At 42.5% G+C, this 26,838-nt stretch overlaps 1 protein-coding gene across 1 annotated transcript in view; it reads left to right on the top strand.

The window, feature by feature from the left end:
• The first annotated feature begins 918 nt into the window (after window positions 1-918).
• The window catches only part of LOC105694998 (vesicular glutamate transporter 1), a 37,419-nt gene continuing 11,499 nt past the window's right edge, over window positions 919-26,838 (top strand). Inside the window, exons 1-6 of the mRNA XM_012416208.1 lie at window positions 919-992; window positions 1,155-1,381; window positions 10,915-11,228; window positions 16,866-17,040; window positions 22,810-23,102; window positions 25,603-25,983. Of these exons, the coding sequence (XP_012271631.1) occupies window positions 919-992; window positions 1,155-1,381; window positions 10,915-11,228; window positions 16,866-17,040; window positions 22,810-23,102; window positions 25,603-25,983 (1,464 nt within the window). The remainder of the gene's footprint in view (window positions 993-1,154; window positions 1,382-10,914; window positions 11,229-16,865; window positions 17,041-22,809; window positions 23,103-25,602; window positions 25,984-26,838) is intronic.

Genomic DNA, 26,838 nt, shown 5'->3' with positions numbered 1-26,838 from the left:
TTTTGTAGAGATGGCATAGTGGTCAAAATGTAAGAGATTTGATTGTGGTTTAAGCCAACAACATTTTTTCGAATATCCAAATTTTGTAAGTGCTAGGATATTCCTCATATGCTCACGAGTTGGGTACTACAATTTCAGTCATTTTGGTGCAATACGGTTAAAAAAAGTGCCTAATTCAAATCTACTGACTTAAGGTGAAGTGAAACACGTCGAGGAACTTAATCGACGTCGATAAAGAAGATTTTTCTAAATGCCTACGTTGCCGACGTTCGTTTTTATATCCGACAGCTGTGTTGAATTATATTGGGTATTGTACCAAATGGCATACTCCATCTGTCGTTTTCGTACAATAACTATCACATACAATTTCACGTTTTTTATATGTGAAAATGAAGAGAAAGTATCATTGGAAAGAATTGTAAAAAATTGCCATTGTAATTTACGCATTAATCAGTTACGCCTGTAATGTCAGTACACGGAAAAAAAAATAATTTGATCAAGAAACTTGGTAGAGTTTCGAGCCAAATACATTTTTGAGTGAGAAAGTCACAGCTTTGTGTGCTGCGAGAGACGCGTCCTGCGCGTTNATTGTATACTGATCGAAATATGAGAGCTCGACGCCATTTTGGTTCTGGTCTGGGCTAAGTTAAAAAATTTTTTCTAAAAATCCAAATTTTGAACGTGTCAGGACAATTCTTAGATGATCAGGAGTGATGTGTCAAAGTTTCGGACAGTTTGGTCTAATACCCTTAAAAAAACGTGTTGTATTCGAATCGACTGATTTGAAGGGGGTTTCACTTCACCTTAATTAGATAACTTCTGCAGTCAATAGAAATAGATAAATATTTGTTCATGTTTAGGGGCTGCACAAAACCATCTCAACGACAGAAAGCCTGAAGCAACCCCAATAATTGGAAAATGTCCGGATTCGCAACGGCGGGTCTGGTTGCCTTCGATACATTAAGGGCGAAGGCCGTAGGGAAACTTGCAGAGTAAGTACTCGTGCCTTTATTTATGGAGGGAGATAAATGTTTAGATAGGGAAAACATTTCATTTTAGAACAAATCTGAAACACTTCTTGCATGGTTGCGTAAGGAACCGGTCCTGGTAAGCGTTATTATTAATTTTAATTTCTGGGAAATAACTTCCTACAGAATAAGAAGAAACAATGCAGCAGGCTATGAAGAATTTGCAATGCCGCCCAACTCGGGTGTTAAAGACAATAAAGGATTCGAGGACGACCGAGGGTACGCCACGCATCCATCTTTTGATTCACTTCCGGAACCCGAAAGGCCTCCATTACGACACATCGACACTTACTGCATGCCCGAATGTCCTTGTCTCTCCAAGAGGTACACCATTGCGGTATTAGCATGTTTAGGTGAGTTGACATTGTCTTACTAATTAATATAATTCTCGCAGGGCATTTTTGTCGAAGAATTTCTTCCTTATATTCTCAAATATAGGAACGCCGCATATTTTTTATAGAATCATATCTCGCTTCTTTTCAATGAATACTTCGCGGTCAAATAATAACTCCATTAATATCTACATATGAATAAACTAGCCTCCCCGTCTCGGCTTCGTTTGTGATATGTGCAGGTAGAATTTGGGATTTTAAATATTCCTTTTTTATTCCTTTTCACCCCCTTAGGACTTGGTTAGGGTAAAATCCTTAACTCCGTTTTTGGCATGTGTGTATGTATTCTTTTTAAGTAAAAACTAAGTCAATATCTCAGCAGGCTTGAGAAATATTAACAAATCTATTAAAACACATTTTAGTCCTTTTCATTCCCTTTGGGGTTGAATTTCGAAGAATTCCTTCATAGGGAGGAATGATTTCAACGCTTTAGTAGACTGTCTACGCACGGATTAAGAATGCGTCTAAATTTGTCACCGATACCTGACTTCATTATTTAAATAGACTAATTTTTAAAAATAATTTTGCAGCAGTACAATAATAACGTTCGACATGTTTCTAAAGATTACATTTTAGTAACCTTTTCATTTTATTTTATTTTTTTTATATTCAATGTAACGCGATGTTGGAGCCAGTCAGTACATCGACAAGGTACCAGCGGCGCCCAGGGGAATTTCGAAGGTTTGGGTGCCGATGTCGCGACACAGCATTTGCCTCGACCGATCTACCGCGTGCTCGAGATAGGAGCCAGACGTTCATAGAACGATGTCGCTTCCAAATGCGGATCGGGTCCAGAGGTTTTTCGGACCGCAGCTAGCTGCCTGTTTTTAGTGAAGGGGCTGCTTTCGATAAACGGGCTGGGGTAGCCAGAAAGGAGATGGATTTATTTTCCATCAACCTTGAATCCTTTATTTATAAATATGTGGCGGAATCCCTTGGATGGTCCTTCGGGGTGCGACGAGAGATCGAAAAGGCGGTCCACGTATAGGGACGGACATGAATGCCTTCGGTGTGTGGGTAGAGTCGCCAGTATTGGAAGAGAAGGCATTCGTATCCACTCCTGTACACTCGTCAGTCGCAATGCCAGTCACTCGCGTCCGGTCGATCACGATCGGACATCGAACCTCGAAAACGAGCAATTTTTCTGAGCGAGGAGGAGTGATAAGAACTCGCTAGGATGATCAGACAGGTTCCTTAACCCTTTTAGTGCCGGAGGCCGATATATCGGCCCTCGCTGCACTGGCGAAAAGTGCCAGAGCCGATATATCGGCCCGCACCTTGTAGCACTTTGCTATTCGCTTTGTGAGAGATCTCCATCTCAAAATAAATTTATAATACGTTATAAATAGTCTAATTTCATTACGAGAGAATTAAAATAACGATACAACAACACCTATAACAACCTATAACCTATAACAATTACTTGTTTCGGATGAGATAATCCGTCCGGCGCCTACCATGTGCCTTGGAGTTATTTGTTATGTTTCTTGTGCAATATTACTTATTTTGTTAAAAAATATATTGGAAATTTAAAGTATATACTTTGCAATAAACGGTCTATATAAATGTATGATAAAAAGATGACTTTTCCTATGTGCAATTACGTTTTGAAACGGAGAACTCAATTTTTCTTTTTTTTTTATCACTTATACCTTTGTTATTTATGTAATTTTCAATGAATATAGAAAAATTAGCGTCACTGGTTTATTCTCTATTTTGTCCTTAATACCCTGCTTTTTGACTTATGTAAATATTGCTTTTCGTTTGGTTTTTATGAACCTTTTTCCAAATCCTAGTAAAATCATAAAATTCGGCCGGTTATCTTCGCATAAGCATCTCTTTTTCGCCCGGCACTAAAAGGGTTAAAATTCAGAAGGAGAGGGACGGGGGGGGGGGAGCGGTGGCGCTAGCTCTCCAAACGTAAACAATGAAATGTTCGACTGGTCCAGACGCGTCTCGAACGAATTCTGATATTCTCATCACACCCTCCCACCTTTAGAATTGACGTAGTCGAAGGAGAAGTCAGTGGCAAAAACTTCCATACTACGGTACACAAATTATTATGTTTTTTGGGATTAACAGGTACGTAGTATGAAAACATAACGAGAACCGATCGGAGGAATAATAACGAAAACGAAAACTAAACGCGACTATCACGAGTTACAATTGAAACATAACGACAGGGTCGAGATAAGCGAAACGAAAGTATTATAAAAAGAAAAGAAAAAAAACGTATGATCTTTATATGATCCCGTAGAAACAATCGGTGTCCCTGTGCGGTCCTGATCGAGTTTGCGTCTGGTCCCTTGGGGGCGATTCATAACAGGGGACATAAGGCCCAGATGGTCGAAATAGTCTGGACTGCCGAAGGTTCGGTGTGGCCGGAATTCGCTAAGTAGCGACGAGGGCGGCAGAATAGACAGTCCTCGATGATCGTTTTCTGTTGGCAACATTTGTGGCAGAATAGGCGATGCAGGGGCTTTCGATAATAGGGCCACGCATGGCCCACCTCGAAACAAATAGAGCAGCTCCAGATCGTAGCACGCTCCTGCTCCCGTCGAGAGGCAGTTCTCTCCGTAGGGGTAGGGTCCCATGAAATGGGTTCTCCGGGAGGCCTTGGACATGACGGTAATGAATAATGTCGAGCGTTCGGGGTGACGATTCCACCTGCTGATTTGCCCTCGTAGGAAGTCCAGCTGTCGATTGTAGCCACTTCGTAGACGACGACCTGCGTAGCAACCGGGTAAGCGAGAGGTGGTCGAGGGGTTTGAACAGCAGATGAAATTTACGGCCCGAGTCGAGGCGTTTGAGTCGCGAAGTCGACTAATGGCTGCTACCGCCAAGTCTCCTTTTTGACAGACCCAATGGTCGGCGCCATCTCTCGGGTTCCTCCAGAAGTCGACGGGTTCCGGCGATGGGCGAGGTTGTTGCTCAGCCGTCGGGTTCTGAGGCGATACCAATTCGTCAAGAGAGCAGCTAGTGGTACGAGGACCCTGGCCATGATGGTATCCTCGATGGCCTCCTCCGTCAGTGGCATAGGATCCTGATGTCGGACACTTACAGCAGTACAGTCCCCGTCAAGAGCAAATTAACCTTTGAACGAGCTCGGTGGACGAGGAAATTATTTAACTAGGTTACGGAGAGCGTAACGGGGAGTCTGCTAAGAAGAGTTCGTAACTCCTCCGTTAGTCTCCGATGGGTTATCGTTCAGAGTTGCAACGTCCGGAGGAATGGCGCTGGGAATCGGTGATTTCCTCGGTCATCCTCTACCATGTTTGGGAACGACCGGCTTGGTTGCGAGTACCAGGGATGCAGCGTTATTCTATCAGCACTCGTATTCGGTCTGTACCGAGTACGAGTCCTGATGCCTCCGATGACGACTCCGTAGTCGGTGGGATACGGCAGCACACAGTTCGGGGTCAGGTGCATGGGTCCCGAGGTTGCTTTCGCGACTCACGTGTGCCGGTTTTAGTATTATGAACTCGATTAATCCGTTTGACGGAATTCGCTTGGGAATGATACATCCGCAAGATCGCGAAATGGATCCCATGGGTCTTTCTCAAAGACAAGTTCGACTTTTTGCGAGTTCGCAACGCGCAGCGGAATACATTCGATCCATTTCGCGTGGAGACGCGAAAGACCAGGATATAGGAATATCCGATGAGATTTCGGGGAGTGGTCCCCTAACATCGGCGGCAATCACTTTCTACGGATCGTGAGTGCCGTGTTGTCCCATTAATCTCGGGAGAGCGGTCTGCTCCTCTACATCGTTGACACGTCTCGCTTCCTCTAACGTACCACAAGTCGTCTCTTTACACATCAGGCAAATAATAATTTTCTTGGGCTTGATAGAACGTCTTCGCGACTCCAAGGTTTCCGACTTGTCATTCGTCATGGGCCTCAGCGAGAATATCTTCTTGACAAGATGGTGGCATCACGAATTTCTACGCATTTAAATCGGGTACAAACAAATCGAGGAATAAGTTAGGGCGATATCGATACAGATTTTGACCCTCGATCTTCCATTCTTCGTTTCTCCCGGGGAGTCGTTGGACACGTTCGAGTCGGCGGCGTTACCATGATTTCTTCGCAAGAGGGGACGGCTCGGTTTCGTCCTTTTCAGTCTCATCCGTTGCCTGGAACTCGTGCAACCGGGAGAGCGCATCTAGAACGTGAGGTATGGCTCTCCCTCGATGTACGATTATGTAGGCGTATTCTAGGAGATGGAGTGCCCATCGCGTAAGTCCGGGCTCTTCAAGCCACCATAAGCTACTATGAGCGGTGATTACCGTAAAGCGAAAACTCTCATGGTCATGTCGAAATTTTCGGACGGTCTAGATAACGGCGAGGCACTCTTTCTTGGTCACCGTATAGTCAGGTTCGGCTCCCGTAAGCATTCGACTCACGTACGCGATCACGTGTACGACATCACCGATTTGTTGCGTCAGAACGGCGCCGATACCGAAACTACTCACGTCTGTTTGTACGATAAATCGTAAGGTGAAATCAGGGGTTGCAGAATAGGTGCGGAAGATAAGGCCTTCTTAATCTACTGGAAGGCTTCTTCTTGTTTGGTTTCTCCATCCTCTGACATTTTTTTTTTAACAATTTCGTCAGAGGGGTCGACAAGTTCGCATAGTCTTATAAAAAGCGTCGGTACCAGAAAGGCATTCCTAAAAATCATCAACACTGAGGAATTTTGGTCAGTTGCGGGTATTCGAGAATTGGTGTAACATTTCCGGGGTAGGTCTGGAGTTCGATTTGGTTTACTTGGAAGCTTAGATATCGGACTTCGTTACGAAAGCGTAAGGTTCCGTCTCGGATCCGATCAATCGATCTAACAATCGTTGGAACATCGCCGGGACTCCTGTCAAACCGTAAGGCATTCGGTTAAACTGGTACAAGCCTTTCCCGGGAACCGTGAAAGCGGTGATTTCTCGACTGGACATTCCAAGGGGGATCTGGTGAAAAGCTTAGCTTAAGCCAATCGTCGAGATATACGAAGCAAATTGTAATTTATCCGGAATTTCCTCTATGTAAGGCAGCGGATAAACGTCTTCCTTCGAGACTGCATTGACTTTGAGAACGTCCAGGCAATATCGATACGTTCCGTTCGATTTCTTGATCATGACCACGAGTGTGAACCATTCGCTGTTCGATGGCTCAATTATTCCTTCAGTCAGCATGCGATCGATTTCAGCATACATGGCTTGCTGAGCTGGAGGAGAAACGAGATAATATCTTTGTGTTATCACGGGATGATGTTGCACGTTAATCTTATGCTCAATGAGGGTTGTTCTCCCTTTGCTGTTCGATACGCTCGGGGTTTCCTTGGCCAGAAAGTAGTCGAGTTTCCGTTGCTCCATTTCGGTGAGCTCCGAAATTCCGCAACAATTCTTCCGGATGGAGCTTCACTTCGGCGATTGAGTGGCAAGTCCCAATTAAGTTCGACTACAATTCTTTGCGCGCGCCGTCGATGATGATCTCGAATAAGCGAGTGAAACTCATTCGAAGGATCACGTTGAATGTTAAGGTCAGGAGCAGAGGAGGTCGAGAGGACCGACCCATTCATTCCCATTTTCCTTTTCCCGTGCATCATTTGCACTCGGGGTCCCTTTCGAGAAGGCTGGATTTTTAACAATAATACTTTTTCTTTGACTTTCGCCAGTTCTTAAACCAATGGTTCGAACTATCACAATTCTAGCACGGCTTCAGCTGATTCGACTTTGGCGAGAAGTTTAACGTCGCCGACTCGATGGAAGCAGCAGTGGTCCGTTGTAGCCCTAATAACTTCCTATTTGCGCAAACGAAGATTAAGAAACTTCGCATCGGCATTTCCGGGGGCGCAAGTCGACTACCGATACAGTGTTAAGCAAGGTTCGTTGCTAATAGCCGGGCAACATGCCCATATTTGGTGACGGTCTAGAAACACAAGGCGATGATCCCGCAAACATTCACGAATTAAGAATTGAGCGGCGTGACCATACATGGTTACGGCCGCGAAACTGCAAACGCAGAAAAATCAACCTTAGTAATTACAGTCGAGAAGAATGAAAGTCAAAACTAAGAACTGAAACGGGCAGGTTGGTCTCAGGAGTAGACATATACACCTATTTTCAGTAAACCACTTAGTATTATCTTACGATTATGAGTATTAGTTATTGTATATTATATATTCGAGGAATCGAAGATTCCAAGCAATAGAAGCGGTGCCGAATGCAAAGCTTGAACAATACGAGAATTTATTGCTAACACTCTTAAAGAATTTTACAAACTTAAACAAACAACTAATAGTGATGATTAAATGAGAGGCGGACGCGTACTTCTAAGTAGCGCGGAGGTGCGGACCACTGGCGAGAGTGGATTTTGCTTGAGTTACGAGGAAGTGATTCGCGGGAGATCTTAGGAGATTCTGAGTTGTCGTAGCTTGTACCCGAAAAGGGAGACCTCGAAAGTATTCTTCGAGGGTGGAGTTAAAAAGTTCAAGGACCGCGGATTGGTTCGTGAGATGTAAGAGGGTGGATTTCGAAAAAAGGTGATTGGATGAAAAAAGAAGAGAAAGGGAATGTCCCGTATTTACAAGGAAGAAGGTGGGGATATCCAGGAACAAATTAAAGGATGGGCCGTTCTAGGAAATGTTATAAAGTAATAAACTAAAGCGTGAGGAAATTCAGTTGTCGAGGATTATGTTGTAAAGTAATCGGCATGCATTGAGACTAAAGGCAGAGAAAGCAGGTTTATGAGGGAATTGTTAAGGAGTGCGTCAGTCGGAAAGGTGAAGTACGGTCCGCGAAGGGTCCCGAAAAGGAATAAAGACCCTTTCTTCGCGGCAAGGGTGTCGGTCGTCCTCGGCTAATCCGAAACGGGGCGGGGGCCGAGCGCGCGGTACCTCTAGGTGAGGTCGCCTTAAAACGGTAGCCTGATAATGCAAACTACCGTATGACACATTGAATCCAAGAGTCGATCAGACAGAATAGGTCGATCAAACGTTTGAGTACATATAAGGTGTTCAGTCGGTGTATGAATCCGAGAACTTAAATAATGAAATCGCGTATAATCCTAAAAGTTATAATCCTGAGCCCTGAGTCCTGGCAAAAATCCCTCTGGACTCGTCTTGAAGCGGTTCCATTACGCACCTGCGAGTCGACAACAGAATTGGTGGTAGCGGTTGGATGCCCGAAAAAGTGAGTGATACGTTGAGGGAACAACGACGGTAAGTGCCAAAGTAAGTGATAAAATTCGAGAAGCTGTCCGACGAAGGCAAACGGCGAAGAGACGTATCAACCCAAACTCAACACGCAAACGTTGATTGGAAACGTAAATTCGATCCGACACGCAGAAGTTGCGGATGAACGAATACGCTGAGACCACCGAATCGTTACGTTGCAGTCGCCATCCCGTGGAACAAGAAGACGAGACTAGCCCAAGGACCCCGAGGATTTAGAAAATAAACTGCACGCAGTCCAGAAGGACGCTTGCATATGTAAATCCGCAACCCAAGACCAGGGTACATGCTGGACTACATCGTACTATAAGTGGCAGTCACATTTCAATAGTTGCGATATAACTAAAGCCAGTTAAGGTCATATGTTCGAAGACGAACGCGTCCTAGCTAGACGATTGCTAGGCAAGGAAGTACTCTCGCGTTCGTTAAAATCCTTCTTTAACAAATCGATCCGCTACGAGCGTATAAGGACAACGGAAAGATGTTCCCCGTACGGGCCAAGAAGACGCGCACATTTGGAGCGCCTACCTCTTCAGATAGTTCAGGCATAACCGACTACGATTTTGAAAACGCGGTAGAGACCGAGAGGAATCGCGGAATTGACATCGCTAATTTTTCACTGTTAAATAACCCTGCGTTAGAATTATTAGACATGCCCACCGGTGGAGAAAATCCTGCCCACATGTCCCTTAAAGAGACTAAATCGCTTGTTCCGCAATTTAACGGAACCAAACCCGAAGAAGTAGACGATATAATAAAAGCGTACGAGTATGTCTATAAAAGCGTAGCATTCGCCGACAGAAGTGACTTGTTACCGACCGTGTTAAACATGAAAATAGCAGGAAAGACAGGAAAGGTCGATATAAGTGGATAGACAATTTAAATAATTTTTAAGAAATTTTAAGAATTTAAAGACGAATTTATTGCTCTCTACGGTACGCAGCAAACGATAGCCGTGTTACAAATAGATTTCAATACATGGAAAGAAAAACTAAACGAGACAGTGCAAGCCTATAGACGAAAATTCGAAGCTATAATGATGGAATTAATAGATGCGAATACGGCAAAGGAGGAAACAGGCGTCACGATGAAAGTTATAGTGGGATACGTCCGACAATTGGCGGTACACGACTTCGAGAGAAGGCTCTGTTGCAAGCATTAAGTAATAATAACGGCTCGAGGTTTTGAGAATCCCACAGGAGCAATGCAAGGCGCTATAGAGAAGAAACGAGTTGTACAGGGATGCGAATCCATTAAAGTCAAACCCACGGCGACAGTCGACAAACGCCGATGAAATGCCACACTTACGGAAGAATACCCAGCCAAAAAGAGGGTCGAATCCGTGGCGACTCAACAAATTTCGCGCCACTTAGAGGGAGGTACTGACGCCGCACAAGTAAGTGCATCCCGAAAGACACCAGAGGCAGTACCGCCTACGCGGGAGTAACGTGACGAGAAAGGAGAATCCCTCTCCAAAAACATTACACTGGAAGTTCCCGAGCCCATACGTCGTTTCCAGTAGAGCGGGTCCGAACCTGTTAACGAGCAAAAGTATTCTAAGTAAGACGAAGTGTTGGAAGAGGAAGGAGTGACAGAATAAAGTTAGGATAAACGAGAATGTTCACGCTTAATATCCCGCCTTGCGAGCGACCGTGGCGGCGTGTGCCAGTCTAGAAAACCGGGACGACCGCCACACCGACACGTCACAGTATATTATACATCTATGGCAGATTAATTTTCTATCCCTTAATATGTACACATTAGATGTCTTTTTGATGTGTGATATTTCAGATACAAATGCCTGTTAAACAATGATACATTATACGTTTACTAAACGTATTTAATTGGTGAAAATTAGGATGCCCCCGTAACGTCTATGTTACATGTAATGTACATCTAAAATCCAATAGAATACTTTATTCATTCCGTGAATATGTACTATACATATATTTTTAAATCCGGATACACTGATACATTCTATAGTTATGAAAACATGCTATATACGTATATTAGAGATTTTGTTCCGTGTGGGTAGGCATATCAATTGCCTTATATACATTCTTATTTGGATCCTATATCTGTCTGTCTTTAATGATATAAAGTAACGTGATCTAGTCAATAATGAAGTATTGAACAGTAATAACTCAATAGAGTTACGGAGAACGTTCTGAAGTTATTTCTCTATCTGTGGACTATTTTGTTATTCTTTTTTCCCACTTTTTTACCTTCTTTCTTGTACCGTTCATATTGTTTGGAAGGTGAATTTCAGGATTTGTCATCTCATTCGGCATGAGGTGCAACATGGGCATGGCAAAGCTCATCATGAAGAACGAAACCGAGGACGGTGGGACGGCGAAGTTCAATTGGACAACTGGAATGGAAAGTGCGCTGGACTCATCCTTCTTTTGGGGCTACCTTATCACACAAGTTCCAGGAGGATTTTTAGCCTCTTTATACCCCGCGAACAAAATTTTTGGAGCTGCAATTGCAGTGTCTTCTTTTTTGAACTTATTAGTGCCCGGCGCCCTTAAAGTTGATCCCATTATTGACATGGTTGTGCAGATCATGAAGGGTCTTGTAGAGGTAAGTTTTGTAAGCCTTATCTCAAATTTTCTATTTAATTAACTCGTACAAAACGGAAGAATGCCGATTTCGCGTCATTGTGGGTAACGTTACGTAAAAAACTGTATACATTCAGGTATTAATACAGTAGCAATGGTGGCACTATGGATAGGCACAACAAATGACGTCCGCTGACATCACATCGGTGTGTTATGCTACGTTACCAATGTATCACTGTAAACGTGATGTCGGATCCTTACCCCCATCGAACGCGATGTTACGGCTTTCTCTTCCTTTCCAGCCGCTGTCTTTCACGTTAGTCCGAAGACCATGTCATGCTATAGTCTTTCCCAACGTGCATCGCGATCCCCAACCCACCTCTACAAACTACCGACGCTTAGATAGGGATTAAAATACGTGGGATAAAAGATGATTTATTTTATTTATTAAACACATGTACCGTGCAGTTGGATGAATGACCTCTTTGACGTCTCAGTATCGAAACCCCCAGCTACAACTGGAATTACGCCGCTAACAGTTCTGCCGAATGCTACACCACAGCTATCATGTCCATCACGGGTAGAAGGGTATTCCAGCATTGAAGGATTCTACTGCTCCTTAAAAAACAAAGGAAAGAGACAATTGAACGAATTAGAACAAAGAAAAATGTTTCTGTATTTATGTATACTTACTCTGGCACGTCGTGGAAGACCACCAATGACGAGCCATCCTGTAGGGTGAAATGAAAATATTCGCACCACGCCTCTGGATGATTATCTCTGGATAAGTGGCGCCTTAAACTATCGATGACCACCGTTTCTGGATGGGTCCATTCAAATACCATCCAAATGCCGGGTAATATCTCCCACTGCTGGAAATCCCCTTCTACCCTCGGTAGTTGTGGTGGCGATGGTACAACATTCGGAAGGGGTGTCAGTAGCGATGAGCTGCGTGATACTAAATGACCAAGTGTCATGTGCTATTGTTGGCTAATTTTGCTCCTGTATTATCCGGCATTTCTTGTTTCCATTGACAAGTTGTCGTGAGTAAGCCCGAGAGGCTAGAATTATTAAAATGATATTCCAAATATTCTCTCCCCAAAACCAAATGTTCTAGAAAAGAGCCGGGCGCCAGACCCTTTTTAACCCCCAGACGGCCGTCGCTATGTCGCCAGACCAGCGGCCCGCTGTAACCCCATACATGGTCACCATCGAAACCCATACTTTCCTTTTCCCTTTCAATAGCCTGAACTTATCTCTCTACCACTTTACGCGCACCTGCCCTTTCCCTCTTTCTTTCTTACAATTCTCTGTTCTAGAAACTGTCTCATAACTTTTCGTAAGAGGAGGACTCGACTACGTGACATTTTTCTAGACTGGTGTCTTCTAGAATAAGTTCGCTAGAATTGAGAAAGGACAGCGGGAAGCTGTTCTCACGTGCGTTAGAATAAAATAGCCACAGGTACTTTTTCCGCGCCGCGATCCCTTCCTTGTTCCGCATCTAACATCAGCTTTCCCGCGATTATCAGAAAGAACGGGACAGAGTCTTGGCTGCTATCCGTGGCCGCTCCAACCCTTTCGCCCTTTCTTTACGCTATAAGATATAATCCAAAAATCCACGATAAGGGGCACGATACTCGAGAACGGCCGACGGTCTCTTCTCGCTGAAACTATCGGCTAGAAATCGGTATGCATCTCGTCGCATAGCTTCACAGGGAAATACATACGGGAGTCGCCCCACGGGTGCGGAAAAATGACCGCGGCCGGCATTGGCGAACACGCAGTCTACAGGACTCAATCGTAGAACAGTGCGGTGCTCGGGAATGATCATGAAAGGCAGCGGGCCATCGGAAGCGCACGAAATACCGGCAGTTAGAAATCCGAAATAAGAATTTGAACCACGGCGCAATACGGAAGGAAAGATGGCGGTTTACTGAGGCTCCCTGACCAGGTTCGGGCTCACCGGCGTTGCTCCGCTAAGGCTTTGGGCGGTAGGGCTCCTGACGGGAATGGTACGGCGCTCTTCGGGAAGCTGCATCGGGACGGTGCCTTTCGGGAACTCGTTGACGGTATGGTGCCTCCCGGGATGCGTCAGAGAACATTCAGTGAAACGAGACGGCGTTACTGCTGATCGGGGCGATACGGGACGAGAGAAGCATCAGCGGTGGTTCCTCTGATAATATCCGTTCCACTGGAAGATCTTCGTTTCCAGCGCCCTCTTCCTCCTGGTGGCCTCAGCGGAACCTAATTCCGGCATTCCGCCCTGCTACCTCGCCTAGTTTGATTCTGTTACAAGGCGGCCTAATTAAGGCGACTGCCGGCCGATGGCAACAGAGCCTCAAATTCGGGGCTTCGCGTGCTTACCGCGAGTCTGAAAACCGGAGTTGGCGCGCCGTTCTCCCGCAGAGCTAACGCCTACCGCAAAATTTGTACAAATTTTATAATAATGAAAACATTTTATATCTAGTGATTGCCAGAGTGACTCCTCGCTTCGGCAACGAAACCCCCTCGTGATGGGCGAAGAATTCACCACGTCACATCATATAGTATCACAGTGGGTTCGAAGTGTTAAGTGGTTGATGGCAATGTTTTGTTACGTGACGGCTGAGCGGTAGCGAGGCCGGGAAAATTCGGGTGAAATTTATGGTAATTTTGCCTCGAATGCCCGCGTAACGGATTTATTATTTAAGTGCGGAAATGACCCGAACGGCTCAATCAAATCCTCTGGTAGGATTTGCGGGAAGTGAGGACCTAAGGAAAGTCTCAATAAATGGCAGATATTGAATATAAAATAAGCCTCCTGCAGAAATCGCGGATTCTCCGGGCATACTTGTCGCGCCAGATGACGTATCTGCGCACGATGTTCCGGGTTTTCGAATACCACGATGTGGTTGGCGTTCAATGAGATGTCGTGTCGTCCCTGGCCCTGATGAAATAGATTCTGCGTGATGAAAATTACGCTGCGATTGTCGTGGTGAGCACCTGTCGTAAAGAGATCCATTACTGCGTTATTCAAAGCCTCGCACATCAGATAATCGATAACCATGAGTTTCGAGGGAAAATCGACGGCATAGTCGCTCGCACGCGGAAAACCTTCGCGAAGTTTCCCATTCTCACCGTACTCGCGATAACTCTCTTGCCCTTCGACATAGTAGAAAAGAATACGTTCGGGTGATGCGTTCGTTATCATGTCATTCACATCACGAAAGAATGCCTTCACAGAAGGTATTTTACCACAGCTCATCAGACCACATATCATAGCCGTCCACGGATGCTTCCAGCGCGTATCCATAACGAGCCTCGACGACAACTGCTGTGAAGGTTTTAAATAGGTATGGGTATTAAGTCTGTAACGATAGACACGAGGCGCGTAGGTTAGGTGGCAGTCTCGCGTGCCGCGGTCTATGTTTGGGTTTCCTCCCGTGACAATAGCCCGCTCAGAGCGTTTAAATTGTACCGAGGGTAAGGCCTGGGTGGAGTGATTATGCGGTGTGCAAATTAAAAGGTCTCAGTTTATTATTCCTCCGATTTCGGTACACGTGAGGTCACAGGGCTGCCGTGTGCCTTCTGAAAGCGAATGGAAGCCCTGCGCTTGACTAAATGCAAGCGGAGTATTGAATATGAGGCGGTAAATCGTCTTACAATCTTTTGGAAAATATGTACAATGTAAATGGTACGTGATGAATTAGTGATTACTATGAATAATGTATAAATGAATGGCTACGGTTATCTATTCGCGGGGGTTCCCTATAATTCAGGCAAGTCGGTCAGGGAGGAGGCGAAGCGGCCTGTACACTTCGGTCCGCGTCGTGTTTATTGTTATGCCCTAATATTATAATATTCTTTTGATCTTCTGCCATTTGCCGGACCCTGGGAACTCTGCCGGACAGCGCTTCACAGCGGTAGTTCCCTGGTCAGCAGAATCATATCGCTTCCTAAGAACATCTCTGTTTCACTGTGACACGACTCTGTCGGCTCCCGAGGACAGTCAGTCGTCATTTGTCCCTCCGAACTGAAGGTACTTCACGAATTAAATAATGAAAGTGAGTGCTACGAAATTGTTATAATTTTCGAAACAAGAATATCACCCCAAGGCATAACATTATACATGCGTGAGGCTCATTGCGGCAAAGGGACCCCTCGCGCGCGGCTGCGGCATACGCTTGTATCGTGGGTAAACGCGAAAGTGCGCGCGTCTTTGCGCCCGAGGGATGATACACTTGTGTCAAGGACAAGCGCGTTTTGCGGGTACGGACTACACTTATGCAGCGTGCAAGTATGCGTCTTTACCACCACTGATATGCACGACGGACAAGGTGTTGATGCACCATCGCCACCGTTGCGGTTACGACGTTATAAATGCACGTGCCTTCTTTTCGATGATTTGGTGGAGCGGGTCACAGACGGTCAACCAATTACAAGCGGAACGGTTGTATGACTCTTTACTGAATTTTCTTTGAAATCGAAAAATAACGAGTTATAATTCCCGACGAGTCGGCGTGTCCTGGACACAGGTTTACACACTTTCCTTTCGCGGTGCGTGATCACACTGTGATAAGCCGTATCATAACATAAAAGAAATATCTACTGGTACCCGGAGTAAACCGAAACGCGTTGCACGGAGGAAATAGTTTTAAAATAGACGTCTAGTCCTAAAATGGATATGCACTTGCACTTGCAGACAGTTGCTAGAAATTCAAATCAAATTAATCCACACAGCTTGCATCTGACTGTTGATGGGGTAAGATATGGTCACCGTGTCGCGATGCACTCGATCAGGGGGGGGGGGGCATGGTCTTCACATTCGTGTGAAAGAGACCGACGAAAAAGAAAGAAAGAGAGAGAAAGAGAGTGATTGCGGTACACGCGATGGGGCGTAAAGATCGGCCGTCGCGTTCGCAACGGTGCCTCATGATATCGAATGACACACCAATGTGACGTCGGCTGACGTCAGCAACTCTGATGTTATTTGTGTCTATTCGTAGTGCCACTATTACTACTTGGAACTATTGAATAAATGTGGATTATTTTGACAATAGTAATTATGTACTGAGATGAACCTAAAAGAGAATTTTAAAGACCTCCTCTATCAAAATTTCTTAGCATGAAACTTTTACGACTATCTATGTGTTCCGCATACCTCGCGTACAATGTTCGTGTTGTATGGTAATTGCTGATACATTGCACAAGTAGTCCATACTGGAAGGAATCTAAACGGATATTGTCAGAAGCAAATATTAATAACAAATTTAATATCTTGCGAAACTGAGTTTGGCTTTTCATTCTATTGAAATATTACTTGATACTTCGGACTTTAATTTCTTTAAAAGTTTGGTAACTAAATTCTTGTGCGAATTGGAATTTAAGCTTACGTATGACTGAACTTAACGAGGTGGTGTTTCAAATTTGTTGATAGTCCAATGAACCGATTAAAGAAAATCACAAGCTAAATAGATACTTCAAAATTACTATGTTCTAGATGAATAAATATTATTAGATTCTCTGTGTTTTGTATCAGTCGTCTTTCTTTCTTATTTATTTAATTTATAGTCTTCCACGGTTGAACAGGGTCGTTGAGTTGTATGTAACCGTACTTATGAAGTATCTAGATATGAATAAATAAACAAGGCTTCATTGTGAATGATAATTTGGTTACCAGGGTGTCACATATCCAGCGTGTCACGGTATTTGGAAATATTGGGCTCCACCATTGGAGAGGTCAAGATTAGCAACCTTGGCCTTCTGTGGTTCTTATGCTGCAGTGGTCATAGGAATGCCACTTTCTGCATGCCTCAGTAATTGGTTTGGATGGACGGCGTCTTTCTACTTTTACGGTAATGTTGATTTTTAACATCCGATACTATGTAATGCAAATAATATTTGAAATATCACTTTCCCGTGTTATTCAGAGCATACCGAATGCAACTAACCCTTATTCAAAGTTTTATTGTGCTCTTGAAACTAGACAAAACGAAGTTAAAGGAAACCGGAATTGTGGCATAAGTTATGTTAAAAACAAACAGTGTACAGTTGTTTGTTCCTGTCAATTTAAATTTCGGTAACAAGCTTCATATTTTTTCAACGATTTGTTATATTATTTGGAGTAACATCATTAATTTAGTAACGTTTCATCCGGCTAACTCCAATAAATAATAATATTTTTAGAACCTATTATGATTCGGTCTATTGTCTCAGTATGTAATATATGTTGTGTTAAAATAGTTACAGAAAATTGTGGACTCTTTTTCTTAATAAGTCTAATAAAAGTTCGTGTCAATGATCAAGTAACTTGCGAAATTTTTTACTAGAGTAGATTGTATTTGAGTATACGCTATCAAGAAATTTATAGCAATTTTCAAGCCCCAAGTTACTCTAGCAAGTACTTGCAGAACGGCTTGCTAAAGTAACTAGCTTCAGGTTCTAGACTGTAATCTGAAATTTTCTGCAATTTTACTTGGGAGTGAAATATTCAGTATTAAAAATATACAACGAGACGGTAGGTGCTACTATATAATGAAATGCTTGGTACTGATGTCGCTGTATTTAAGGTGAAGTGAAATCCCCTTCAAATCAGTCGATTCGAATACAACACTTTGTTTTAAGGGTATTAGACCAAACTGTCCGAAACTTTGACACATCACTCCTGATCATCTAAGAGTTGTCCTGACACATTCAACAGTTGGATTTTTCAAAAAAATTGTTTAACTCAGTCCAGACCAGAACGAAAATGGCGTCGAGCACTCATATTTCGATCAATATACAATTATCGAAGGCTCTGATATGAGAATCGAAAGGGTCAGGACAATTTTACGACAATTTAGAACACTCTGGTAATCGATAAACTCGCATTTGAACGGGATAAAGTCAAAAAAAGTGTTGTATGTGCTTCTATGCCAAAATGATGGTAATACGAGGTCTCGGAGTGAAAATTTAATTGACCTGGAAACCACAGATGGCGCAGGGTGACCCTCTGTAGTCACAGAAAGCATGAATCCAGAGTATTTCTGGAGTTTTACTTCGATTTCTATATATTTATTGTACGAAAACGACAGGTGGAGTATGCCATTTGGTACAATACCCAATATTATTCGACACAGCTGTCAATATAAAAACGAACGTCGGCAATGTAAGCATTTAGAAAAATCTTCTTTATCGACGTCGATCAAGTTCCTCGACGTGTTTCACTTCACCTTAATATGATCCGGATCGGCGACATGAAGTTTGAACTGACCCATCATTTTGAATTTTATTATCAGATCCTATTGGGAAAAACATACGAAACTGTACGAAACTTGCATCAATAATTTCAAGGTCGATTCGGAATCGACCTGCGCAATTTCAACTTTCAGAAGTAAGCGTGTACTGTAATGGTACGGTTTAGGCCGTGCAAGATGCACCGTATTTTCCACACCGTCGTGTGTCCGAGCCGCGTAAGAATTTTCCGGGAATATTAAGGTGAAGTGAAACACGTCGAGGAACTTGATCGACGACGATAAAGAAGATTTTTCTAAATGCCTACGTTGCCGACGTTCGTTTTTATATCCGACAGCTGGGTCGAATTATATTGGGTATTGTACCAAATGGCATACTCCACCTTTCGTTTTCGTACAATAAATATCAAGAAATCGAAGTAAAACTCCAGAAATCTTCTGGATTCGTGCTTTCTGGGGCCCTAATTGACTGCAGAGGGACCCCCTGCGCCATCTGTGATTTCCAGGTCAATTAAATTTTCACTCCGAGACCTCGTATTACCATCATTTTGGTATAGAAGCGCATACAACACTTTTTTTGCCTTTATCCCGTTGAAATGCGAGTTTATCTATTACCAGAGTGCTCTGAGTTGTCGTAATATTGTCCTGACCCTTTCGATTCTCATATTAGAGCTTTCGATTCTTGTATATTGATCAAAATATGAGAGCTCGACGTCATTTTGGTTCTGGTCTGGGCTGAGTTAAAAACTTTTTTTGAAAAATCCAAATTTTGAAATGCGTTGGGACAATTCTTAGATGATGAGGAGTGATGTGTTAAAGTTTCGGACAGTTTGGTGTAATACCTTTAAAAAAAAGTGTTGTTTTCGTATCGACCGATTTGAAGGGTGTTTCACTTCACCTTAAATCGCCGGTTTCTAGATGCGAAGACGCGAGTAAATGAGAGGCAAGCGCGAATTAGAGAAGGATCGCGATGTATCGTGCCGCGCAATGTTTCGATCTTTTGCGCGTTTCGGTTTCGGTCGCTCAGCTGATTGAGGCCGAAATCCTGAGTCGAATTCCTGTTTCGATATCTCTAACGCGCCGAGATTCCAAACTAACTTCGATTGTTAATTGTTTAATCGTTTTCGCTGTTCCGAGATGGACTTAATTTTGGATAGGAAGTGAACTCTCAGACTGACGATTCATCTCACAAAAGTACGCCAAATGTTCATCATCGAATCTGGATAAAAAGAAGTCAAGATGTGGGTGAGAATGGGTTGACTGTCCCTAGTATTTCGGAACCCAGTTATTCCCGTAATTTTGTATTCATGATACGATTTTCTAAATTACTTGGATTATCTTATGTGATTCCTAGAGCACTGTTCTACAGTTGTTAGTTTCAACTTAATTTAGGTTATCCAGCTTCGGATATCCGCTGGCAAAGGATTTTCAGGTTCGGTAGGATGTTTTGTGATAAGGTTCTTGTGCACTTATTCGTGCCACGATTCTTATCCTTTCCAACTGTGCAAGCTCGGCATATCGGAGACAATCATAGTGATAGAGTCCGAGCATCTTCCACAATTGAAGACCGTGTTGGCTCCTGCTTTAGGGTTGTCATACTGACAAGGCCGAAGGTACGGATCTACACGTCCTTAGTATTCTTTTTGGGTGAACCTGCTTCGATTGACTTCCGTCAATTGAAGGTACGGCTCTTTTCTTTTTTTTTCTTTTTCTTATCTTTTACGCGTTCTAATCTTTGATTTTGGGAGATGCTGCAGCAGGACAGTCCCAGGATAGGGTTCAAAAGGATTAGAATTGGGAGTGCGAAGGCTACCACGATGGCAGAGACCGCAGTTATTTGGGATTTAGTTAGAATTCATTGCCTACCTGCAAAGTTTATTCCATCAATTAATCTTGGATTCCGGATTACTTCGGTCTTATCTCTATCTCTTCCGATATACTGTCGAAATTCTAACTTCTAAGAACCTTTTCTTTGCTAATTCGTTCGACGATGGACTCGAATCTATTATGTCGATCTCTACTTTGAGCGACTGTTCCAATTGAGGATATACTTGCTTCTACCTTTTGGATCTTGACTTGGGGTCTCCAGGAATCTCATGGCCTCTCCCTACTCTGTGGCCTCTTCGCGCGGCCTAATTATTCCCTTATCGCGCACGCGTCGATTGCCGTCGATTTCAGTGTCGCGCAAGCGCTCCCGAATCGCCCCGTTAAAATAGATGAACTTGCTCCAACCATTTTGATTTTGACTCGGGTTCTCCAGGAATCTCATGGCCTCTCCCTACTCTTTAGCCTCTTCGCGCGGCCTAATTATTCCCTTATCGCGCACGCGTCGATTGCCGTCAATTTCAGTGTCGCGCAAGCGCTCCCGAATCGCCCCGTTACAATAGATGAACTTTCTTCTACCATTTTGATTTTGACTCGGGGTCTCCAGGAATCTCATGGCCTCTCCCTCTCTTTGGCCTCTTCGCGCGGCCTAATTATTCCCTTATCGCGCACGCGTCGATTGCCGTTGATGTCAGTGTCGCGCAAGCGCTCCCAAATTGCCCCATTACAATAGATGAACTTGCTTTTGCCATTTTGATTTTGACTCAGGGTCTCCCGGAATCTCATGGCCTCTCCCTACTCTTTAGCCTCTTCGCGCGGCCTAATTATTCCCTTTTCGCACACGCGTCGATGGCCGTCGATTTCGGTACGGCGCAAGCGCTCCCGAATCGCCTCGTTACAATAGATGAACTTTCTTCTGCTTTTTTTATTTCGACTCGTGGTTTCCAGGAATCTCATGGCCTCTCCCTACTCTTTGGCCTCTTCGCGCGGCCTAATTATTCCTTTATCGCGCACGCGTCGATTGCCGTCGATTTCAGTGTTGCGCAAGCGCTCCCGAATCGCCCTGTTAAAATAGATGAACTTCCTTCTGCCATTTTGATTTTGACTCGTGGTCTCAAGGAGTCTCATGGCCTCTTTGCGCCGCCTAATTATTCCCTTATCGCGCACGCGTCGATTGCCGTCGATTTCGGTACCGCGCAACCGCTCCCGAATCGTCTCGTTATAGAACATGAGCTGCATTTTCGACAAGAGGTTATTCACTGAGGAAATTATGGGTTAACCCTTTCGTTACCTTGGACGAGATATCTCGCGACTCAATACTGGCCGATTAACGCTTTTGACGAGATATCTCGCGACCCGATACTGGCCGATCAACGCTTTTGACGAGATATCCCGCGATCCGGTAGTAGCGGATTAACGCTTTTGACGAGACTCTAGCTTTCTAGCATCAATATTTTGACATTCTAGATGATTTTTTTTTATAACTAATTCTATTCGTATAGCTAAAAGGAAGAAATAAATACAGCTACTACCGGATCGCGAGATATCTCGTCAGAAGCGTTGATCGGCCAGTATTGGGTCGCGAGATATCTCGTCCAAGGTAACGAAAGGGTTAATCGGCCAGTACTGGGTCGCGAGATATCTCGTCCAAGGTAACGAAAGGGTTAATGCTCGAAATCACGTGCAAATTAGCTCGAAATCGCATGCGAAAATCACTGGAAACAGTTGAAAATCACGGAAAAATTGTCGGAATTTAAAAACTGACCGTGATTTGCTTCTGAATGACATTACTGTTTATTATATGAAACCAAAGGCAATCAGTCCTCAAAGAAGAAAATCGTTTTATTTGATTTTCGAGTGTATGGCCACTCGTTTTTTGAACTTGAAACGTTTGCCGTAATGTGTAAGTTCTTGCACAAGTTTACTTCCAAAACCGTGTACACTATCGGCAAGAACTGTTTGAAAGCAGCTTTCGGAAATTTTATTTGTTCATGGACACGAGCCTTTGAAGTTGTGCCCACGATACTATAAACTCAGTCCGAGATCTCGGAATCAGAAAATCAAGTATATAAACTGAAGTTATATGTAGTATAGTTGTTACCGTGAATGACCGAAATCGGAGAATGCCGACTTTCACCGGTGAATGTCAACAGATACCAAATACGTCGGTGAAAGATCGAATATTTCTTTACATTGTTGTACATTCGCACCCTCTCCAGTGTGTGTCAACATCACACACCGGTGAATGTCAACATTTACCGGTGTAACTCAGAAATAAGGGTATTTAGCAAATATTTCGGACATACACGAAGCGACTATGTGAATGTTGACATTCACCGGTGAAAGTCGACATTCTTCAGATTTCGGTGTTTGACTGTAACATAGTAAAAGAAGTGTAACTAGTATAGAAAAATAGGACGGGCTGCATCTGCAGCCGAGATCTGGAACCTAGTTCTAGCTTCGTGGATACAATAATACACTTTGAAATTTGACTAGTGATTAATAGAAAAGAGTGGATGGATCGATTGTGTTCCCATGATTTTTACTGTCATCTTTTTCTTATTTCAGGTGTTTGTGGGTTAATTTGGTATTGCTTTTGGCTCTGGTTGGCCTTTGAAAAACCATCCAGACATCCTTGCATATCAGCTCGCGAGTTACGATATATCGAGGATTCTCTTGGGCAAGGTCAAACTCAAGTATTCGTGCCGACATTCGCCAACACACCTTGGAAAAAGTTCCTTACGTCTATGCCGGTCTATGCCATTATCGTAGCAAATTTCTGCAGATCTTGGAACTTCTATCTTTTAGTGCTCTTCCAAGCTCGTTTTATGCACGAGTCTTTTGACATGCCGATGGTTGAGGTAAGCATTCTAATTAAAAATCTGTATATTCTAAACATATCGATACGTTTACTCAATATTTTACCGAAAGAGTTAGGAGAAATGAGAAAAAATCGTTTCTTAACACTAGATTGCCGGATGTTGGGTGTATACCTATTTTGCTTGAAATGAGTCAATTTGACTCGAACATCAAAATTGAGTTAAACAAAAAAAAAATTTATTTTAATGAAACTTTATTCAATACAATTGTTACATATATATTCTGGAAGCACTCTTTACAGTACCAAGTATAATATTTCTTTTGGAGTAGGAAGTTGGCCCTGAGTCGTTTTTGAATTTGGTATGACCGGGAAATCTACCAGTATTTTTACCATCTTTTAATGTTTCCCATAATGTCCCATCAGCAGACCTTTGTGCTGAAATTTCTTCATTATCGGATCTATCTGTAGTAGACCCATCCATACGTCATTTCACTAGAACGATTATAAAGAGATCGAAGTTAAACCGAAGAAACCCCTTGGATTCGTGCTTTTTGATACTATAATCGACCAACGGTGCCATCTGTCGGGTTTAGTCCCGGTTCCACAACTCGAAGTAATCGCAGTTTAACACTAGATTGCCAGATGTTGGGTGTATACCTATTTTGCCTGAAATGAATCAATCTGACTCAAACATTAAAATTGAGTTAAACAAAAAAATACAATTTTATTTTAATGAAACTTTATTCAAAACAATTGTTACATATATATTCTGGAAGCACTCTGTACAGTACCAAGTATAATATTTCTTTTGGAGTAGGAAGTTGGCCCTGAGACGTCTTTGAATTTGGTATGACCGGGAAATCTACCAGTATTTTTATAATCGTTCAATGTTTCCCATAATGTCCCATCAGCAGCACTTTGCGTTGAAATTTCTTCATTATCGGATCTATCTGCAGGGTTTAATTCACTATCGGTTTCAAAATCGGGAATATATCGTACTCTTTTTTTGCCAAGAGTTATATAACGATCACTTTCACTAGCACTTGATTCACTTTCAGATAGAAAACAAGCTGTTCTTTTTCTAGGAGCTGTATGATGAAGATCTTCATCTTCCCTGCTCGAAAATTCAATCCTTTTAGCTTGATTCTCTACTTCATATAGTTTAGTATCAGATGCATCGAATTCGATATCTGATTGGTTTCCTCTTATTTGGGTCAGTTTTTTTCGCTATTCAAGATCTCTTACAGTTTTTGTCATAATAGCAACCCTTATCTAGAACTAAAATATTTATTTGCATATACGTAAATACATCTGTAAATAAATTCTGAAATTTGGTACGCAAAAATTCTTCAAAAATAATTTATAAAATTTATTTTTTTTAGTGTTACCAAAAATTCATTCTTCTCTCCGATAATAATCCAGAAATCGAAATGGAAGAACACGAAGAATTTTTTGTCAGAGCTTTCATAAAAGCCTTCAACAAAAAGACGCAACAAATAATTTCACAATATTGAAAGTTCAAGCTTGCAATAGATATCTAACTAGTAAATTGACAAGTTTGAACATGAAAACTATCGAATCTGATTGTTTACAAAAAATTTCTATGGACAAGAAATAAGTTACATGTGGGTAAAACGAGCAACTTTAAAAATATTTAATGAGTCAATTTGACTCACATCCGTCAAAATAGGTATAGCGCATATAGATTTTTGGAACTAAGACAATTACTTATAATGTATATGCGCGTATGAATTAAAAGTCACATTTTTTCATACGAGTAGTAAACAAAATATGACATATATTAATCTTGTGACATTTTACGATGAATTATGACAATGACGATGATGTAATAAAATAAATGACAGTTAGCACCCATGCAGTTCCGTTTTGTTACAAATATGTGCTGCATATACACAGTAATATCAGAACAGTAACATAATGTAAGATGAGAGTAAGAAAGTTATGCTACATTTATAAAGATATGATACCAAATGTTATGAAACCTGTTAGCTCCATGATACATAACTGTTAGGTTATTACATTGTAACAAACGTTATGTTATTTCTTAGTTTTAAGTTACATAACTGTTATGTTTGTTGTTCAGTGGGTCACCATTAACTCGAACACTGCCTGATAAGAAATGGGGTATTTCATTAAAAAAAATCACGTTGATCTTAAAGTCACCTTGACCCCTCCACTCAAGGTCAAGCGGGAAACTTTGGCCTGAAACTTTTTTCTCAAAAATATTTTGTTTTCAAAATATTATACCGCATCCAGCCTTTCCTAACACCTAACCTTCATTATATTCTGATACCAAGAAAGTTCAGCAAATGAATTAACACGTATAAAGTCGTGCATTACTACCTTTAAAGTTTCATTTCTTGTGAGAGTTTTTCCTTCATGTACGTGTACCGATGTAAATAAGTAAGCAATGTAAATTTAGAAGAAAATGTTGCATCATCTTGAACTGTAATCATAAGTTCAAAGTATCGTTAACGAACCATTATGCCCATATGATACGAGTCGATTTGAATTTTCAGACTGGAGTAATAGGTTCACTTCCACATTTGCTCATGACCATTATCGTTCCATGCGGTGGCCTTCTGGCGGATCATCTTAGGAAACGAGGTATCATGTCCACGACAAATGTCAGGAAGGTCTTCAACTGTGGTGGCTTTGGCATGGAGGCGATATTCTTCCTGGTTTTGGCTAATGCTACCACTCACAGGAACGGTACAGCGGGTACACTGGCTCTGGCGATTGGTGTGGCTTGCAGTGGTTTCGCAATTTCCGGTTTCAACGTTAATCATCTTGACATTGCGCCCAGATATGCCAGCATCTTAATGGGAATGTCAAACGGTATCGGTACCATTGCCGGCCTTCTGGTGCCCTTCTTTGTGGAATACATCACAAGGAATAAGGTAAAGTTAATGTTCCGTACAAGTGTTTCTTCCTGTTGTTATAATGTTTACAGCGAGATCAAGTGCAACTTTTATCAAAAATTCGTCAGGGCGGTAAAACTGAATACAGGTAACCCTCCTATAACACGGTTTCGCTATAACACGATTCGTAAATTGCGGGAACCCTCCTACAACACGGCATCCTATAACACGGTTTCGCTATAACGTGATGAGAAAACTGCAAATCGTTTGTCCATACAACACTGTATTGTAGTTCTACAGCCGCGGCGAGGCTTGCTGTCCTAAAGATACGAAAAAAAATACAAGAAGGCCTATGCTTAGCGGAAAATCTCGAGTCATTTTTCTTGAATACAGACCCTTCCACGGAACGAAGTCGAAAATTCAAAAGGGAGCTGCAAAACTGTTTATCTCCATACCGCGAAATTTACAATGACCTAGTAAGAACCAGCAAGCAAAGTTCGATTACAGATTTTTTTAAGAGGGGAAAACATACAAAAACTTTAAATAGAGAAAAAAGTTCTGAAAGTGAAGGCGATATCGTTCCACCGAAAAAACGTGCTCGGTTGATTATACTGAGCAGTGACGACGAATAAATTCATTAAATTATGGTTGCGTTAGATTAAAATATTTTTTTTATACTTTGTGTTGTATATACTTTTATATTTTTAATAAAAATTAAGTTGTTTATGTCGAATTAAAAAAATATTTGTTTTTAATAAGTTTTTGGAATGTAACCCCCCTTTTTATACTAGCTCTGGGTCTCATGCAACACGGTTTCACACAACACGGCATTTTCTAGGAACCTAACTACCGTGTTATAGGAGGGTTACCTGTACATCACTTTATTGTTACGGA

Source organism: Orussus abietinus, unplaced genomic scaffold (assembly GCF_000612105.2).
Source record: "Orussus abietinus isolate OABI.00-Male unplaced genomic scaffold, Oabi_2.0 scaffold228, whole genome shotgun sequence".
In the NCBI taxonomy this organism is placed as follows: Eukaryota; Metazoa; Arthropoda; class Insecta; order Hymenoptera; family Orussidae; genus Orussus; species Orussus abietinus.
This window is presented reverse-complemented; position numbering and strand designations above follow the sequence as displayed.